The sequence below is a fragment of the Schistocerca nitens genome, chromosome 3, assembly GCF_023898315.1.
Source record: "Schistocerca nitens isolate TAMUIC-IGC-003100 chromosome 3, iqSchNite1.1, whole genome shotgun sequence".
Lineage (NCBI taxonomy): Eukaryota > Metazoa > Arthropoda > Insecta > Orthoptera > Acrididae > Schistocerca > Schistocerca nitens.
Window position 1 is genome coordinate 592,190,935 of NC_064616.1, and position 21,182 is coordinate 592,212,116.

The following is a 21,182-nucleotide window of genomic DNA, read 5'->3' on the forward strand; positions in this document are numbered from 1 at the left end:
CATCAGCTACTTAATACACTTTTAATTGTCAGTCATACAATATCATATTGTGCACTTTTTTGATGTCCTGATATGCTTTACACTGTGTACTCAAAATTTTCAAGAACATTTTTTTAAAGAGATTTATTGCTTTTTGATAGTCTGCAGAAACAAATTGGGAGCAGCAGTGATTGCAATGCACTAGTTATAAAATGTCATATAGAACATTCTTGAACATATAAAAACACTTTCTTTCATAAGTGGTAACCAGTTTTGACCTAATGTGGATTATCTTCATACCATACTCTAAGAGTACAACAGAGTAGAGGGAAACAGTTAACACAATAAACATAAAATTAAACAATGTTATATCAAGTGATGACGTGTGGAGACGGTGGCACGGGGCAGGGACCATGGATACCACTCATTGATGTTGACTGCCAGCTGTGGCAGTGTCATGAAGTTAAAGAGCAGAAGCCCTGCCCCTCACCTGTCACCCTACGTCATCTTTAGCCAGTAGCATACAACTTATGCAGTACATGACATACAGCATGAATATAAACCTTAATACTATGCTGAGTATTAGCATAAGTTATATCTAAGTAACAATTTATATCTTATACAGTTAAAGTTTTACATAATGTAACATTGAAAAGCCAGTACCATCAGTTAACATGTTACTAGACTGCCCTCTGCAGGACTTAAATGTACACAGAGATGGGCTGTAGGATGCCACTGTTTACCTATTGACACGGACACCATGCTGTGTTCAGTTTGACCACGTATGATCTTCATGTTTGCATTGGGTGTAAGGTGTCCTTCAACGCCAAATGCCAACATTTTATGAAGTGCCAAGTACTGCAGAAAACCCATGTAACTGTTTTCCAGCACTGCCAGTAACACGGCAACCCTAATAATATGTACAGAATGGCACTGCATAACACATTGGTGGTTGATGTTGAAGGAGCAGACCAACACAAATGTGAAGATCATACACGACCAAACCAAAAGCAGTATGGCAGCAGCACAGCATATTTGATCACTATTGGTAAGGCATCCATGTCATTCGGTAGCCAGGAACATCCTACTGCCCATCTTTGCTGTCTACAAAATCCCATGGAATGCAGTCCAGTAACATGTTATCGAATGTTCTTGGCTGACGAATTATATTTTTTCACACTCTAGTGTGTAAATTTTAACTGTGTAACATATAAATTGTGACTGTATGTTAAGTTACTTCCTATATATTTTAGCTCCAGAGCAGAAAACTTTCGCAAACAGTTTTTTGTAATTAAATTCAAGACAATGATTACACAGCATTCTGTATGTATTGTCAGGGGTATCTTTTATTCATTATTACTTATTAAAATACAAAACTTAAAAAATCTTCAAACTACTTTCCTTCCCCTTCTGTGCATTGCTGCCACTGCTTTGCCCAGTCCACATAGGCTTCATGGAGGGTGTCATCAGGAATCTCCTTAAGGCAGCACGTGAATGCCACTTTTACCCCCTCCATTGGCCCATGACAGTGTTCGTTCAAGCTTCTCTTTATCCTCGGAAACAAAATTAAATCCGGTGGTGCCAAGTCAAGGCTGTTCGGTGGCTGAGGCAGTGTTGCCACATTGCTCCTGATGAGAAACTCTTGCACAACGAGGGCATTGTGGCTCAGCACATTGTTGTGATGTAAAATCCAGTCTGTTTGTGATGTCTTTCCTGATGCATTTCACCCTCTTCCACAGCTGTGCAAAACCGAGCGAGGTGGCGCAGTGGTTAGACACTGGACTCGCATTCGGGAGGACGACGGTTCAATCCCGCGTCCGGCCATCCTGATTTAGGTTTTCCGTGATTTCCCTAAATCGCTCCAGGCAAATGCCGGGATGGTTCCTTTCAAAGGGCACGGCCGACTTCCTTCCCCATCCTTCCCTAATCCAATGAGACCGATGACCTCGCTGTCTGGTCTCCTTCCCCAAACCAACCAACCAACCACAGCTGTGCAAGGACTTGAGTGTAAAACTGGCAATTAACTGTTTGTCCTTGAGGCACAAATTCCTTGTGAATTACATCATTAGAGTTAAAAAGACAGTGAACATTGCTGTAACCTAGGATTTGCTCATGTGTGTGCCACTCATACTGTGTCTTTTTGATTTGTGATTGTAATCAAAAATTCATGTCTTGTCACCTGTCACTTCTCTGTCCAAAAAATTATTGTCACTTTCGCGACATTATAACTATTCACGACTCATCAACACCTACATTTCCTCCTGTTCATTGGCAAAAACCTCTTTGCACACACTTTTCTTATCCCTAATTTGTCTCTCAAAATGTGATAGATGTTTTGAGATCAGCTAAGTACGATCCTCTGACATCATTCTCACATTCAACTGTCTATCCCCATTCAAAACTTTTTACACATTCTCCACATTTTTTTGCCTATTGGGACATGACAGATGCCTGAAGCACTCATTGTCATCAGTGTTCTTTTGGCCCTCCTGAAACACCTTGTACCGCTTATAAATTCTTGGCTGTGACATACCTATGCGGCTTCATTCTTAAAGCCACCCCGAAATAGGCCTTCCATCTCAGAGCCTGATTTTTTTTTTTTTTTTTTTTTTAGTTTAGCGCAACATTGTATTTCAAATCATTACTTGATTAACCACTGCATCTCGAATCTCAGCACATAACCAAAACATACTATGTGCGAAATGCAGTCCTCACTCTGTGAATGCCTTAAGGTGCTGAGCCAAGATGCATTAATTAGCCTAGACCCCTCACCACCATTTCCACTGAAAATCGTATTGCTCTAGTGCTTCTGGTTTGCTGTAGAATATAACTCCCAAATCTTTTAGGGCAAACTCTGTATTAGAAGTTTGGGTTAACATTCACATGGATCATCTTAACTGTTGGAAACTCCAGAGCAGACATTTTCCATCTGTGTGGGATGAATTTCAGTTACTGAAAATCCATCTAAACCCAAACATTATGTAATTGCATGGTGTTCCATATTATTTGTTGGAATAAAATGCGTGCATGCGCAGTCCCCCCCCCCCCCCCCCCCACACACACACACACACCACTACTACTTAAAACATCATATAAGCTAAACTATTCTTCAGATTCAGTTAGTATGTGCGTATCAATGCCATGTCTACCTACACATCCTATCTTTGCCCTCATATATAAAATAAGCACACTTCTCAAAATTTTTCCACTGTTAAAAGTGTTAGTAATATAACGAACAACAAGCAACACCCATTGTTGTTGTGTAATTTATCTTCAGTCGTCAATTTCGTTTTTAAAAGACTCTACCTTCTAAAAATAAGGTACTACAACCCTCATGCCCTCTACCAGCAACTACTAGCACTCATGCGGTAAGTATGGCTCATTGTCTGTCTCAGTTTTCACAATGACTTAGTAGCGGCTGTCTCTGCATACAATGTTATCATATCTTTATCACAACTGAGATAGCTCTTTCTCTCAGTAATATCTGGAGTTCCACACTGGCATATTGCTAATGTTCTATATTTATAGGATTTTGATGTCTCAATTTCATGTTGTACCACTTCTTGACCCTACTTTTCGAGTCCAAATTAGGATGTCCCTCAGTGATGACCCTCAATTATCTAAGATTGATGGATGTTTCAGCACCCATTGCATTTGTTGATGCCAGGATATGAGCTTTACAGAACTCTGGGAGATCGTATTGGTTTATGGGTTAATGAAATTCAGCCAAGAGAGTACTTTCCTATCTCCCTCATAATAGGCACTATTAGCTTTTTCACTTAACATCCTCTTATTCAGATGTATGCTGTAGATTTAACCTGAAGATGTGATTCATTATAGTGAAATCAGTTGTACTTTGATTACACAACAGACATGAATTATTAGGTAAAAGCAAAATTCGTGAAGTTTTTACAGAAGCTTGAAATTTAGTGCAATCTTCATTGCAAGTTGCTTCTAAGAAGTTGCACAACAAAACTCTGTCTCAAACTCTAACTGAAAATGCAAAGATATTCTGGTTGTATGCCAAGTACACCATCGGCAAGACGTAATCAATATCTTCACTCCACAATAAGAATGGTGATGAAAGTGCCACTATAACAGAATTACTAAACACGGTTTTCCAAAATTGCTTCACCAAAGAAGATGAAGGAAATATTCCAGAATTCAAATAAAGGTCATCTGCCAATATGAGTAACTTTGAAGTAGATATCTTTGGTGTAGTGAAGCAGCTTAAATCAGTTAATAGAGGCAAGGGTTGTGGCGCAGATTGTATACCAGACAGGTTCCTGATCTATGTAACTATTTGGAGATGAATGTTTGCAGTTTATGTAGTCATTTATAGTCTTGTAAAGTCCTTAGCTCCTTACACCCCTTTGACTGGCTGTCTGCTCACGCTGTCCCCCTCATTGCCCGTCTCCTCACCCCGCCTCTCTCACTGCCCGTCTTCTCGCCCCACCTCTCTCGCTGCCCGCCTCTCTCGCTTGCCCGCCTCTCTCGCTTGCCCGCCTCTCTCGCTTGCCCGCCTCTCTCGCTTGCCCGCCTCTCTCGCTTGCCCGCCTCTCTTGCTTGCCCGCCCCCTCACCCTGCGTCTCTCTCTCTCTCTCTCTCTCTCTCTATCTCTGCCTCTCTAATCTCTATCTATCTCTGTCTCTATCTCTCTCTCTTTGCGCCCGGCTCCTCACATTCCTCACAAGTGTGCCCTTCTGCCTCCTCCCCTCCGCCTGTCTGCCCTTCCGCCCCCCTCTGCACACCCATCTGCTCTTCTGCATATTTCTATATTTCTGCAAAGACTACTATTCATGTTCAGAAATGCAAGTTGGATGCTTCATGAAATGTAGACACCTAGTATCCTTGAACTACGAGACTAATGAGTCAGAGTTAGAGTTAGACAAGTCCTACAAGTATTTGGGAGTAATAGTGTGTGTGTGTGTGTGTGTGTGTGTGTGTGTGTGTGTGTGTGTGTGTGTGTGTGTGTCTAACAGAAATGTTGAAATATCTTCACTGGCACAAACTAATGTGGCATAATTATTATTATTATTAATCAAGTCAGTATAAGACTACTTTTTCTTGCACTCTCACAGTACAATGTTTTTGAACTGTAATGCAAAGCCAGTGATTCACTTATGAAAGTTACAGACTGAATATAATGACATAGTGTAGTATTGCAAATATATCCCTAGGATAGTGACAAATCGTGGTACTTGAAAGATACTGAAACCGACTTCCCTATTGTGGTGGAAATTGACATGTTTTGCTAGTTTGCAGTTTCTGATTGGAATTGAGACTTTGGCATCTTATATTGAGACTTTGGTGTTTTATATGTCCTGTATGTGGACAGTCATAAAGATTTAATTAATCCCTCAATAAATCAAACTACAACTATGGAACTTGGTGATAGTGTTAGTGCTTCTCTATATATTTACACTTCAATGTGACACATTTTTCTCAACAGTGGACAACTTCCCACAGATCTCAATTGTAGAGTTCTGCATTTTATCTGTTTGGGGAACATTCCAACTCAAAAATCACAGCATTGTGCTTTCTTCATTCAAGAAAAGAAGAAGAAATCACTGTATCCAGTGTCAGGAGAATACGAGGTGTGAGGCAAAATGTGGTAGCCCAAAGAAACAACATGTGTGACTGTGTCCTAATGGACTGAGCTGGGGCATTGGGCAGCTTCCCATGGCACATCTTGAACATTATTAGAAGATTCGATTAGTGCGCTCATGTGATGGTTTACCCCTTATTGGTGTAACATTGTAGCACCCCACCACACCAGGCCAGTCCCAGAAATACACTGGATCCCCTTGCTGAATGGCAGTTGGGTCTTCGTCTTTTTCAGCAGTGGTGAATCCACACATTTCCTGTGCTTGCTTTGCTCCTTTGTCTGGGGATCACAGTGACACACCAAGCATTTTGTTTGGCTTCTCAAGCGGTGTGCTGTGGTACTTTGGTGCAGAGATTTCAGTGTGTACGGGGATCACAGGCATGTACCTGCAAACAAACAAAAAAATTAGTTACGTAACTTTATTGCTTCAAGGTGATATTTAAAAATTTATAATTACTGCTTGTAGTTTCTATCAAAACATATTCAAAGGGTTGATAGTCCTTTCAGCACAAGTCAGTTAATTTAACTGACCTTTCATTCCTTATGTGTGTGCAGAAATTCCATTCTGATGCTATTGTGAATTCTTTATAATAATTATCCAAGTTTTTAAACAAGCAATATAAGTTGTGAGGTTGCATGTTTTTTAAATTAAACACAGTCAGTATTGTATAATTCATGAGCACCTCTTGTACTTCCATTATTCTTTAGCTACAGATATTTTCTACTAATTTCTGTTCTCTGTTACCTAATTATAACACTAACAGAAACATTGTATCTAGCTGATCACATGCGCACTATTGATTGGTGCAGTAGAACCACTCACATCTGGCTACCCTTTTGACATTGTGAGTGCAGTGTCCCGGCTCTGTAGTGTATTCTACAGTACTGCCTGCCTGAGCATGAACAAATGTAATGGGATTGCCCATTAGGCTACTAGTTTTGACTGTTGGTTATAAACAGATCTGTCAAAATGAAACAGCATTTACTGTTAATTTATGAGACAAAAATAAAATAGAGATAGGAAGAACACAGAAAAATGATGGTGCATAGCATCTTAAAGTCAAGCATGTGTTACATGGTATCTCATAACAGTATCATGCTTAGGTTACAGGTGGTTACAATCAAATGCTAAAGTTATATTTACACTGTCCTGTATTATGTTACATCTACCAGAGCCTTTAGACAATAGTTGTTTGCCACCTAGTTACGTTATGTTAATTTAAAATTATGCATTAATAAACTTGTTACGTAATAACAATATCCATGATTTTGTCATGTGCTTTTACAATGGATGCCACAGCCTTGAATTGTCACAATCCAGTAAAAATCAGATTGGTCACAGTGCAGAAGCAAAGCATAACAACAAAAATCAATTATTTTATGTAAAAGTAGTATACACTCTTGGCCATCAAAATTGCATCACCATGAAGACAGCATGCAAATGGTTAGCATACAATGCAACCGTACAAAGTAGATAGGAGTAACATTTCCTAAAACCTGTGTGTAATGAAAGATTATGAAGCAGGTTTCACATTCAAAAATCACATTTGACTGCTTGTTCCTGAAAAGATTGTCTTATGTCTCGTGTAAGAAGGTGAACTGTTTACTAACAAGTGTTAGTATTTGACAGGGGCAGGATTGGGAACTGTCAAGACTGTGGTTTATCGTTCCATGATACTACTATTTGCATTGGTCGGGATTCCACAACTGTCATGTGAATATTGGAATCAATGGTTTCAGAAAGACCATATTCAATACCCCAATGGCCCCATGTGACTAATGCCTGAGAGGACAGACATATTGTTTGCTCAGGCGTGCAGTATGATACAGCCACATTATGTACATTGCGTTGGAAAATTGCCCATTTGCAGCAAGACGAGTATCCACATGGACAGAGAAACGGAGTCTGGAGCACCACCGTCGTCATAGTGACCGTTGTTACATCTTCCTTCGACACAGCAGCAGTGAGAAACATGCCGACAGTTATGCACCCGACGACAATACTAGACACAGGAGTAGCACCAAATAATTTTTTGAGATGAATGTGGATTGTGCATACAGCTTTACAATAGACATATCCATGCACAGTAGCTCCGAGAAGATCAAACATTGCAAGACTGCATTTGTCGTCATCTCATGGGTCCAGCAACTGGCGGGAGCGTATGAGGTGCTACAGAGTACAGAATGTGAACATCTCTGGTTCACAAAGCTGGTAGCTTGCTCAGCAGGCATCATATTTCTTATCTGATAGGCTAGTGGTTGTGCCTTATCTTCAAGGCCTCCATAACATTGACATTCTAGAAGATAATCGAGGGAGGTCTGTTGCCTGTGCTATTCTGACCACATTGAAAACATTTTGTCTGTCATGGGTTGCCACGTTACTGGCACACCACCACTCACCAGCAGCTTTTGATAAACTCCGGCATTTAGTTGAAGCAGTGTCAAATGATGTGTCCATATGTCATCCAAGCTCAGTTCAATTCAGTGCCAAGTGTAGTGTGAGCTGCTGTTGCTGCCAGAATTGTCAGCTCAGTGTACTAAATTTTTTACCCTGGGTACTCTAAAACCACACATAAATGTAATCATGTATTCTCACTATATATGTGTGTGCAGTAAGCAAACTACTGTTATTTGCAGTCCTCCTTAGTGTTTGTAGTTGCGATGACAGGCAGCATACTTAAGTCATTATGATAAAATAGATCATATTGTGTATGTTTAAAACTTTCCAGAAGCATTTGGTGCCATTAGATATCATTTTGACTGTAATATATTTTATTCTGAATGACAAATTCTTTCTCTAAAATAGTCCAGAAGTCTAAGTTACACTCTTAGTTTAGTGCTGGCATAGTGCTAATTTCCAAGACGATGGTATTGAAACAGTTTTTTTCCTCACATACCAGCTCCGTTTCCAGTGCAGCAAATATGTTTTTTCCCTGGATTGTGTATTCACCTTATAGGTGACTCAAATGAATATAAAAAGTAATGTGATAATGGAAATCCTGGGAGGAAGACAGTGGTTTGGAAAAACAACCACTCATGATGTAAAAAAGTAGTGTGGAGCAGTTTGAAAGTACGCGAGCAAGTTCTTAACAGCTTTCAAATTCGCATTCATATCTGGCTGTGTATGCACATACCATTAGTCAACCATGTGTAAACCATGATAATTTGACTTCAACTAATATATGACTTGTATTTGCACATACTAACCAACTTTGGGCCCGGCAGCATCCCAAACACACACCATTGATGTATTTAATGAACCTCACTGTGTATATAGGTTTGAATTGCAGCATTAATAGCTTTAAAAATACTGACTGATTTTATATCATTAATGTGAGTGTAGTCACCTGAAACTTTGAACATGGGCTAATGTAGGCTGTCCCAGCATATGGAACTGATGGATATTTCCTGGTTTTTCTTGCTGAGTAGCAGCATTGATGAGATGCGAAATTTCAATAAATGCCACATCTGTCATGTTGTGATGCTGTCAGTCTTGGCCAGAATATTAAGCTTACAAAGGATGAGAGTAATTAATCTGGTGTATTCATTGAATATCTTTAGAATTATTAAGATTTCCTGAAAGCTCTTCAGCACCGTCTACACAAAATATATTTCGAGAATTATTTATTACTGCCACCAGTTATTTGTACGAAAATTATATGTAACATTGAATTAAAATTTTTGTGTTCCATTCACGATGATGCTGCAGTTAACTAAGGCATTTGACTGTGTTTATCACAAAATATTACTCCAGAAGTTGGACCATTGCACAATTCGGGGAGTAGCTCACAGTTGGTTCGCCTCTTACTTTAACAACAGAAAGCAAAAGGTCATTATTGACAGTGCTGAGAATGGCTGTAATGTGGAGTCTGAGTAGGGTATGATCAAATTGGGGGTGCAACAGGGATCAGTGTTGGGGCCACTCCTGTTCCTTATTCATATAAATGTTATGCCCTCTAATATTACAGGTAATTTTAAAATATTTCTGTTTGCTAGTGACACTAACTTGGTAGTAAAGGATGTTGTGTGCAACATCTGCTCTGTTTCAAATAGTGCAGTTCGTGATATAAGTTCATGGCTTGTAGAAAATAAACCAATGCTAAATCACAGTAAGACTCAGTTTTTACAGTTTCTAACACACAATTCAAGAAAACCTGACGTTTTAATTTCACAGAATGGGCATATGATTAGTGAAACTGAACAGTTCAAATTTCTAGTTGTTTGGATTGATAGTAAACTGTCATGGAAAGCCCATGTTCAAGATTTTGTTCAAAGACTTAATGCTGCCATTTTTACTATTCGAATGGCATCTGAAGTAAGTGATCATTTGTCATGAAAATTTGTCTGCTTTGCTTATATTCATTTGCTTATGTCGTATGTTATTATATTTTGGGATAACTCTTCTCTTCGGAAAGGATATTTTTGGCACAGAAACAGGCAGTTCGAGCAATAAGTGGTGTATGTTGGTGAAAAGATGATGTGACTTACCAAACGAAAGCGCTGGCACGTCGATAGACACACAAACATACACACAAAATTCAAGCTTTCACAACAAACTGTTGCCTCATCAGGAAAGAGGGAAGGAGAGGGAAAGACGAAAGGAAGTTGGTTTTAAGGGAGAGGGTAAGGAGTCATTCCAATCCCGGGAGCGGAAAGACTTACCTTAGGGGGAAAAAAGGACGGGTATACACTCGCGCGCGCGCGCACACACACACACACACACACACACACACACACACACACACACACACATATACAGACACAAGCAGACATATTTGTCTTCAAATTTTAATTTTGTGTGTATGTTTGTGTTTGTTTGTGTATCGACGTGCCAGCACTTTCGTTTGGTAAGTCACATCATCTTTGTTTTTAGATATATTTTTTCCCACATGGAATGTTTCCTTCTATATATATATATCAGCTTATTCCCAATAATTAGCAGATTTCACTCTGTTAATACAGTGCAGAAATCCAGTCTGCATTTGGATCGCACTTCCTTAACTCTTGTGCAGAAAGGTGTGCAGTTTACTGCTGCATCCATTTTCAATAAGCTATCACAAGAATTCAAAAATGTTAGCAGTAATCCACGCACTTTCAAATCAAAACTGAAGAGTTTCCTCATGGGTCAAACCTTCTATTCTGTTGAGGAGTGGCTTGAAAAATTAAGCTGCTTCTTATATTATATTGTTAATTGTGTTTACTTAAACTTATGGCTTGACTTCTTTTTGGTTCATAAAAATTTTATTTTATCTGTTATTACTTTTATGTTTTAATTTCATGTACCGACAATTCCATGAACTTGGAGATTTGCTCCTCAGTTTGGTCCTACGGAATTAGATGTATAAATAAATAAATGGTTCTTATCTTTTTCTATCTGTTCATATCTCATTTCTGAAAAAACCCCATTTTCACTTGTTTTCTCCATTCCCTTCTCTTTCTTGTTAAATCCAGCTACTGTAGGTGTAGCCTAAATAATCCTTTACTTCAATGTGATTTCAGAAATGAACACATTAATTGTTGCTTCCATATGTTATCACTTTTTTCTATGACCACACACACTTCCAATTAAAATTATTACTTCATTTGACCACAGCTCTGAGATGAAATGAAATGATCATATGGCATTTATTGGCCGGGATATCCTCTTCAGGGTTCAGCCGCCATATTGCAAGTCTGTTTAGTTGATGCCACTGCGGCAACTTGCGTGTCAGTGATGATGAAGGACACACAACACCCAGTCCCCTGCCAGGAATCGAATCCGGCCCCCCTCGCTTGGTAGGCAGTAACACTACTACTGCGCTACGGAGGCAGACAGCTCTGAGATAGTTTCTTGTAATCTTACGGCACAAACTATTCTTTGTCTTGAGAAAAAATTAAACATGCATCTTTATGTAGGTAAATTTGGTATTTGTAGTTCTGCTGTGTTTTGCCCTATTACTGAAGGGGCTATTGAACTACTCTAAGCAAGAAGTGGTTGTATTCGCTCTTGCAGTTGTTTGCACTCCGCCCAAGGTTTCTCATTATAGTTTTATTTAAAACAGTTCAAGAATTTTTCTTGTTTTCTCAAGGGTTCTTTATAGTTACCAAGCTAGGTGACACAGTTGTTAAATCCGTGGATTTCTGTTCTAGAAGATTGACTCCAAGTATCCATTTAGTTGCCCTAATTCAGGCTTTATGTTGTTTCTGTAAATTATTTAAGCTGAGAGTTGTTGTGTTTACTTAAACAAAACCATGGCTCTCTCTGGGTTCATGTTTCCCTACCTGCCCCAGATGACCTTCATGGGTATGGAACTAGAAATTCATTCCTTCATGTTTGTTCCCAGATTATGTGATTGGCTAGAGTTGTGTATATTTGATATAGTCAAGAGGTGAGCCTGCAAGTTATATTTAAAATTAATATTTATAATTTGTCTGGATGGTCATCTTGAGAGAGAGAGAGAGAGAGAGAGAGAGAGAGAGAGTCAAGCTAAGCTCGCCCTTTTGCTTCTCAATTAAAATTTCTGTTATTTCATCCACCTCAGAGGGCTAATTTTCTTGTATGAGATACTGTTTTTGCTATCCCAGTTCTATTTTTCTACAAGCATTTGTTTTAAATAATTCGGAGGATATGGAATCAGTCACTCTTGTTGTGACACTGTTATATAAATGTTTCAGGATTATAAGTTAAAGAAATACACAGATAAAATGCATTATTGTCAATTAGTTCTGGAAAGTCAGTTGTGTTTCTCTTTTTACTTTTACGTACATGGAATCTCTCATGAACTGAAAGGTCCATTCTTATTGAGCTCTAGTGAAGTGTTGTGTGCATGCCAATAATTGAAAGCCATAGCCTTAATTTATTGTAAGTTATGTGTTTGTATTAGTCACCCTGGAGGTTTTTTTTTCCCCTTTCGTTGTCTGTAATGCACTCAAAATTGTACACAGTTTTACAGTGACAAATATTTGGATTATATTTTAGTTCTTTGTAGTTGAGGTCCACTAAAAAAACAATAATTTACTTTTCTATTTCGAAATATGATTGAATGAGTGGTGTATTACATTTTGTTACAGTGCTTTTGGTGTGTTTATTCTTGCTGCAATGACATGTTGTTAACAATATTCTTCTTCTGAATGTACTGATGCAAAATAATATTGTTGGAAATATGGTATGCAGGCTGGAGTTATATAGGGCTTAACTTAGATCCACTTTTAGTTCTATGTTAGTACTGTATGCTGTTTTATGTATTAAATACCACAATTTTTCTCCACATGCCACATCTACCTATTGTATTTCTCTTGTTAGTCTAGTTTCATTACTTTTATGCATGCTGCTAAAAAGTTTTGTGCAAACAATCATAGTAAGACAATTATTATTCCCATTGCATTAACTAATCTTGTGTTTGCCAAAGTTCTAACACTCATAATATTAATAGTAGCATATTTCATATTGACACTGAAGAAAAGTTGTTCTGCTTTGTTAAACATTTGGCAGAATAATTACAGTAACATAAATAGTTAACATTACTGTATGTGATCCATACATTTTTGCTGATACTGTTTCTTTGAAAGCATATTGTGATGGGTGGTTAATTGATATATTTTGTCCATTATTGTGGAAATATGTAGTAATACTAAAATGAGTTGCTGGGTAGTGAATCCCTAAAATACTTTTTATCTTGTATGTGGCATCAATATACATGTATTAAGGAAGTAGATTGCCACTTATGATTTTTTATAAATACACAACATATGTTCATGATGTGGAAAACATAGTGTGTGACAAATGGTTGAATCCAGGTGCTAATGTAAGCTGTTTGTTTACAAAAGTTACATTACTTATTTTGAATGTAGCTTGATGCATTCTTGTCAAGTGTGTCGATATGTATGTTTTGTGTTGCCTTCGTGTGATTCATTGTTATATTCTACTCAGAATATTGCTGACTTTGTCTTGGTTATGGATCATTAACACACACACACACACACACACACACACACACACACACACAAGATGACACCTGAGTTTTATTTGTGCACTGGCATAGCCGGTGCCCAAGTGAGACTCTCAGGCTTTCTCAAAAGAGTTAACTTTATGACTGATTCGCAAGAACAGAATCACCTTCATTATTGTTGTTGGAATCAGTTGAAATCACTGTCACTTAGGCTTCTTTATAGGTCTAATGATGTCACTGTAACTGGAATTGTCCTTAGAACCATAAAACAGTCATTCATACAGTTGTCCAGATCTTCATTCTCACTAAGAACATCTGAACAATCATTGTCAAAAACATCCAAAAGTCTTTGAAATATCAAAATAGCATCAGAATGGTAAATAAGCAAACACATATGAAGGCAATCAAGTATGATACATTTACTACTAACTTAAACACCTAAATAGATGAAGTAGTTAAAATATATCAAAGCAGACTGCATCTGCAGACATCGTGTAGAAAAAATTAGTTGTTTCAAGATCAGTCCCTAAACGGATGGCGTGCGATACATAAGTAAACTCAGGATCTGTCCACAATGTGTTTACTGAGGTTACATATGTCATTCCAACTATTTAATGGCTCAACAGATGAAGATTTTCATGAATTTCTATATTTACATCCACTCATTTTCATGCTGTCCTACTTATGTCCTCATTCTCCCCCTCAGCTCCATGTTTCAGTAGTGATCATTCTTTTGATCTGTTGTTGTCCAGTTGTGTCTAACAAATTTTTCTCTGAATTCATTTAACAATCTGCATACAGAATTTTTATTGTTTAGTTTGTCCTCTTGAATGATAAGACATTGTTTACATGTTGGATCTCATTCTTGCAATGAATAAAAGATAAGGCAGAACTCCACCTTGCCTGACTCCTGCCTTTCTTCCAAACATTGTAGTCATCCCTACAAATGCTTGCAGCCTCTAACTGCAGAATCAAATATTTTCTTGATATTAAGTAAGGCTACATAAAGGTTGTTAATTTGGATGTAAATTTTTCCACAAGCTCACAAAGTTGAAAGATTAGATCAATTGTATGTCCAGTGTCTCCCAGAATCCATACTGTTCCTCAGGTTGTTTCCATTCTATAGACGGTTGTTCAGTCTTTACTATGGTTTAACTAAGATACTTAAGTAAAAATATTTGAAAATGTTTGGGAACTATATTCTAGAAGTGGTACATAAATTACTACTAAAAAGGTAAATGTCTTATGATAAAGAGGTTTGATTCAACTGTAAAAATGCATATCTCATACGTCATGAGGTGATAAAAACATATAAAGGAGTCACGAGTAGTGTGAATGGTCATGTACACTAGCTAAACTATCGAACTAATGAAGAGAGAGTTGTTAGTCAAATATTTTCTTTAGGCACTCCTATTTGGTATACGGCAAAAACACACACAATTTATATTCAAAGCAAAACTAAGTATTTATTATAAATAGAAGAAGGCATGTGATATGCCTGTTTCCAAATGATCAACTGTTTTAGGACTCTCCTTTAAATGATATTCAGTATAAGGAACCATGAAATGAAAGCAGTACATTTGTTTCAGTGTAGATGGAGGATATCATTTACGATAAACATTAATATGTTAGGAAATACTAATGTGGGTCTTTTGTAATTGTAACATATATGACTCCACACATGAGAAGGCACTCGGTACTTGCAGCAGTGGAGTAGGTTAGAAACATATGAAGTGGCAATAAATGCTATTCCATATTTCTCTGCAGTCATCATGGCCAACAGTGCTGCACACCTACATGTATGAAATCAGTGAGGTTATTAATAGGTTTGGGAGTGACTTTTGACACTCTCTGATAATTCAATTTCCAGATTTGAGCCAAGCATTACAATACATTAGACGCAAATCCCTTTGCTGCCATCCAGATTTAGGTTACCTGTGGGTTTCTTAAATCAGTTATGACAAATGATTCATTTGGAAAGGACTGAGTAGTGTCTTTTTCCCATCCTTGTGCTGTCTGAATTAGTGTTTCATCTCAAATGAACTTGATATGGTGTGAAGCTAAATTCTAATATTGCTTCAATGCTTTCAGTTCTTGAACATTGGTAGGAGATGCTGGTCTAACTGTAATATACCTTCAAACTAAATACCACACTCATCCAAAAGGACCCATATCCAGGAAACACATTAGCCACAAAATTAATGTAAAACATGCCCTTTGTAGTATGTTGTCCAGCTGAGTCCTACAGGATTAAGCAATGTCACAAATGAAAAGGTAAATATCCGAGATGGAACCATCACATGACAGAAAAAGAGGTAAAAGGCTATTGTTCACCTTTGTGTTACCGAAGAGCCAGTTTGAATGAAACTAGCACCTGTACATCTAACAACACTGCTTCTGGATTTTTTATATTCCTAAATAAGGGGAGTGGAATTTTCACCATCCTGTAATAACAGTGAGCCTGAGAACTATTTTACACACAACATTCTGCCCTCTATGTATGAGGATATCTTCATTGATTCACTTTTTGTTGTGCTTTATTGAGGTAACCACTACCTTTACTGAGATGGGCATTTGGCACATCATTATTCAGTGGTCTTGTATAACCCATCAAATAATGTTTGAAAGTACACTGCAAGGTGACACTATGTTTTGGACACTTGAATGATATTCGGGTGGACTAGGGATCAAATTTCTGTCTAGATATCCAGATTTATGTTCTCCAATATTCTCTTTAAACACTACAGGTAAATGCCAGGACACGTCCTTTAATAAAGCCATGGTCAGTCCTTGTCACCATTCTTGTCCACATGAGCTGTTGCTATGTGTGTAATAAAACTCAGTGTCATTGTCATGAAATACTTTTTACCACCCTCCCTAATTATTTATTGTTATCTGCTAATTTATTATTACAGTGAGTGGTTTCTATTTTTGTGTGCCTTTACAGCAGCATTTCCGAAGTGCGCCTCGAATGTCGAGTAGAGACAAAATCATCATCATTGAGTGTAGAGTCAACATCATCGACGTCAGGCTTTGGCTCTGGTGCTACAGGAAGAAATCTGACATGGACCCCACCTGCATCAGTTGAAGGAAGCACACCAACATGGACTGAAGGGACACCATCTTTCACAGAATCTTCGAGCAGTGGAGATATAGGTTAGAAAATTAAAATTTCCTTTTTGAGACTAATAATTCACACCCTTTCAGTTCTGAAATATAGTATATAGTTATAACATGGTGCACTTTTTAATTTAATCATCAACAGAACTGATAAAATACTCATTATTTCTGCTACTTGATCTTTGTTGTTAGATTTTAAAAATAACTGCTACTGATAGTTGTAAGTAGTCAGATTAACAACTACTACAAATCAGAAGAGGAAGCCATCACATCTACAAAACTGAGAAGACAGTACTGTAAGGAGTTCACACATGATGCAGCATTATGCTGTTCTAAAGTATTCACGTACAAAAATAATTTCTGGTAACTCTTCATACAGGTCTTATGGTTAATGATTAAATGTTGCTGTGGATTATTGTTTTTGCTGGACTGTGACTGTGCATAAAGGTACAACTTTATTTTTTTAAAAAGTCTTGTTTCTCATTACCTTAGGTCATTTTATTTTCTAGTGCAAATCAAATGACATGAATTCAGCTTGAATTACAGACAAATACATGTGTTTTTCATTATACTTCCTCAGCTCTATAAAATAGCCATGTGCTTACATACTATTTGGTTGTTGAGCTGTTTCAAAAAGGACAAATGGACAGAGTATTCTATATCACCTGAGGAAGTTTGCTTCTAATCTACTGACTGGCCACACATGTACTGCAAGTCTTAAATGGTGTAAATGTAGGATTGAACTGTTCCAAATGATTCTTGTATTCTGTCTTCTCACACTCTATTTTCTGTCATTATTTTTTAACCTTTGTACAATGATTGCTTGTGGGATACTATTCTGAACCATCTCTGACAGGACTGCATGATAAGTGAGTCATGAACGAAACTATTTTATTTACAGATGACTCACTGGAGTCATCTTTAATCTCTCCATCATACTGTTATATTTGACGTAGAGTAGAGGAAGCTTGTGGCACTTGACTGAGCAAAACCTCAATGCTCCTGTGCGGCATAGCATTGCACATTGTAAAAGTGCACCATAAACCTCAAGAAGTAGAATTTTATGTTAGCAGTTGAGTGTGAATGAGTGTCTGCATTAAATGAAACATAATGTAGTCTCCGCAGTATAAAATGTGGTGTTCCCTCCAAGGAAGAAAATGGGAATTCTGGAAGTGGTACGTATGGTCCTTAACAATAAAATAACTTACTTATTTTCTTTCAGTTGAGTAACATTCATTTCATTTTGAAGTCAATGTTTTTCTCTAAATAGAAATTGGGATCATTTTAATTACACATTTAAATTTTATTAACAGTGACTATCTAAAACTACTGTTGTAAAGTACCTTAGTAGCTAATGTCGGAAATGTGTGCTAGTATGATAGCACTGCAGAGAGAGCTACTAAAGTCCTGTAGTAAAAGACATTTTTGTCACCAGCATTTGGCTGTCAAGGCGGACAAAGATCCTGAGTGCCAGACTGAGAGCCAATGCCCTTGAGTTCCAAATCTCTTTGTGGTGTCTTATAGTGTAAGGGCACATGACTCTGTTGGTCCATCGGTGTCAGATAAGGACATTACAGTTTGCTGTGTGCTTAATCCTGTTACATAGGAGTTTGCTACGTGCTGTCACCACGTTTCACCAGGTCGCTTTACCGAGCGAGGTGGCGCAGTGGTTAGCACACTGGACTCGCATTCGGGAGGACGACGGTTCAATCCCGTCTCCGGCCATCCTGATTTAGGTTTTCCGTGATTTCCCTAAATCGCTTCAGGCAAATGCCAGGATGGTTCCTGTGAAAGGGCACGGCCGATTTCCTTCCCCATCCTTTCCTCACCCGAGCTTGCGCTCCGTCTCTAATGACCTCGTTGTCGACGGGACGTTAAACACTAATCTCCTCCTCACCAGGTCGCTTCTTCCTTTCATTCCATAATCACCCATAACAACAGAAACTTAACACTTCCATCATCATGTAGCAATGTCTCTGATTTGGTACAGATAAACACTGGCCAATTAGTTACAGGTTGGAGGAAGGCGAAAACAAAACCACTTCCACTAAGGACTGGCCTAGGACAGCAGTGTAGGATGCTAAAGATGCTGCATTAAGGACTGACATTCACTTTGTATGTATTTTGGGAATTAAAAACAGATTTGCAAGATGTCAGTATTCCTTCACATCCTTTCCCTACCCTATCCAGCAGCCAAACAGCAAAATGTTTGTATTTCCTGTCCTTCTGTGCAATTATGCTTATTTAAGAGTAATAATAAATAGAATCAACTTTTTCCTCATGAAAATATACTGTTAGGCAATTATTGCCCATGGGTGACAATCAGATAAGAGAAGATGGGCGGTGTACAGTTATGTTACTAAGAAATAGAAGATAACTGCAGTCAGATAATTTGCATGTTTTTGTGTATATCACTGTGAAAGTAGAATTTGGTGTAAACATCACAAATTATTCCCTTTTTATATACAGAATACAGTCCCACAGTTGTCAAGTGTTCATTTTCCCCCACATTATGTTGTGGTGCACAGTTATCTATAGAGTTCTTTCATTTTTTAAAACTCCACCATAGAATTCCATTTACAACACATATACAAACTTCTCTGATGATTAAAGCAGAGTGTTCTGTCACAGTTTTACAACTATCAGTTTTGCATGCTCAAGCACATGTCAGTCATTTACATTATGCTGGAAACACTTGATCCATCATAGTAGGCAAGAGGAAGGTAACAATAAACCACCTCCACTACACCTTTTCCCACGACAGCAAAGCTGGGTCCTTGCTCTATTCCCAGTCCTCACTGACTAGTACAGGACTAACTTAGACATACATTTGGCATGTTACTCAAAGGACACACATCAACTTTACATTTATTATGTGATACTTCAGTCAAGTCAGCAACTTCCACTTTGTATTCAGTTTTCAGTGGAGACCTGAAGAAGTATCAGTTTGCCTTCTTTGAAATCTATTTACAAGGAATAAAGGACCCATTAAGTATAAAAGTAGGACAGTGATGCACATCAGTTGTCATCATGAAAGTTATCTTATTGTCATCCAGCTGGAAAAGAGATACAACCAGTAGACATTCATAGCCTGTACTAAATACATGTGTGAGTGTGTCAGCTACTTGAATGCAAGAGCCAGCTACTCTCTTAGAGGAAATGAATAGTCTGAAAAGGAGATTAAAAAGCTTAGACCACATCAAATCAGTTTGAAAATTTACACAAGGAAACATTCTTCTGTTTGTGTTTTACAAACTTGTGCACAGTCTAGGTGTAGTATTCTGTTTTCTAACATGAATGGCTAGAAAACTGATGTGGAACACAAAACCTATTTTGTGTGCGATAGAATTTGCAGAAAACAAGAAGAAGTGATTGTAGTAGTTGTAATGTTTCATCATGAGCCCACAATCTATTCAATTAAATTTATAATGTTTCTACTGCAAGTAAGGTGTTTTCCAAATATACCTACAATAATGAGATTTATCAGATCCTGTACCTAATGTGGTGGTTGGTTTGAGCAAGATAATACTTCACTAGGTGTGGCTCTATTGGAGAAGGTATGCCAATTTCTCCTCCTGACTTCAGAATTAGTTTATCCACCCAGTTGTAAGGGGTACCTACATCTTGATATCAAATTCATATCATGGTATGGCTTAATTTTTTTCCCCATACACAGAAGACATTGACAGACATGAATGTCATATTAACTGCTAACGAAAATGCTAGAAATGATTAGAGAATTTAACTTGAGAGATTTCAATTTTTAGTCAAGTTTTTCACCCTGTTTTAATTACATATGTTGAGTTTTTAAAATAAAGTATTGGGAAACTCATTGATAAAATTGGTTTGTATCTGTAATCAGCTGAAGGCAGACATGATACAATTTCAGCATTGAGTACCAAATATATGTTGATGATTTAACATAGAGTGCAAAACATTATTCTAAACAGCATTGCACATAGTGATAGATTACAGAGATTGCTACAATGAGACATGTATTTGGTTGGAATAATGTTGCAAAATACAAACTCTGGCTGAGTTTACTGTTTCCCTGTGTGGTCTGACACACTATTGAAATGCACATGATTGCAAGAGTTTTAAACGGAAGGAAGAAGTTGTATGAATATATGGTGTATCATCATATCTTTTCTCTGCTGTACAGACCAAAAGTAACCATAGATGAATATTCCACAACACGTGGACATAGTATCCATTCATGGAAACATTATCGGTTCAAACATTATCACTTTAAACATTGTTAGTTCACTAAAGAAAACTAAAGTTGATGAACCTTTGAGAATGATTCACTTCTTAGCAAAATTTTTTGAGGCTTACATAACTTTTGATGGCCTAGAGACATAAAATGCTACTTTATATGCAGCTGGTCAACTTAAATGTGTGTGTGTGTGTGTGTGTGTGTGTGTGTGTGTGTCACTGCTGTTTTACTTTTCAAGTGCCCACTAAGACATTTTTGTGGATACCTATACCAGATTTCTTACTGTTTTTTAAAATATTCCATATCTTTATCTGTACTGTTCTCTTCACCT

General features: G+C 37.7%; 1 protein-coding gene across 7 annotated transcripts in view; it reads left to right on the plus strand.

The window, feature by feature from the left end:
- The window catches only part of LOC126248507 (phosphatidylinositol 4-phosphate 5-kinase type-1 alpha-like), a 300,192-nt gene that overhangs the window by 204,888 nt on the left and 74,122 nt on the right, over nucleotides 1-21,182 (plus strand). For 6 of the 7 annotated variants that reach the window (XR_007545495.1, XM_049949546.1, XM_049949550.1 and 3 more), the window contains one exon: nucleotides 16,463-16,671. Coding sequence is in view for 6 of the 7 variants with exons in the window: in XM_049949546.1 (XP_049805503.1) it covers nucleotides 16,463-16,671 (209 nt within the window). In the remaining variant the exon portion in view is untranslated. The remainder of the gene's footprint in view (nucleotides 1-16,462; nucleotides 16,672-21,182) is intronic. The other variant, XM_049949548.1, reaches the window with a different exon arrangement.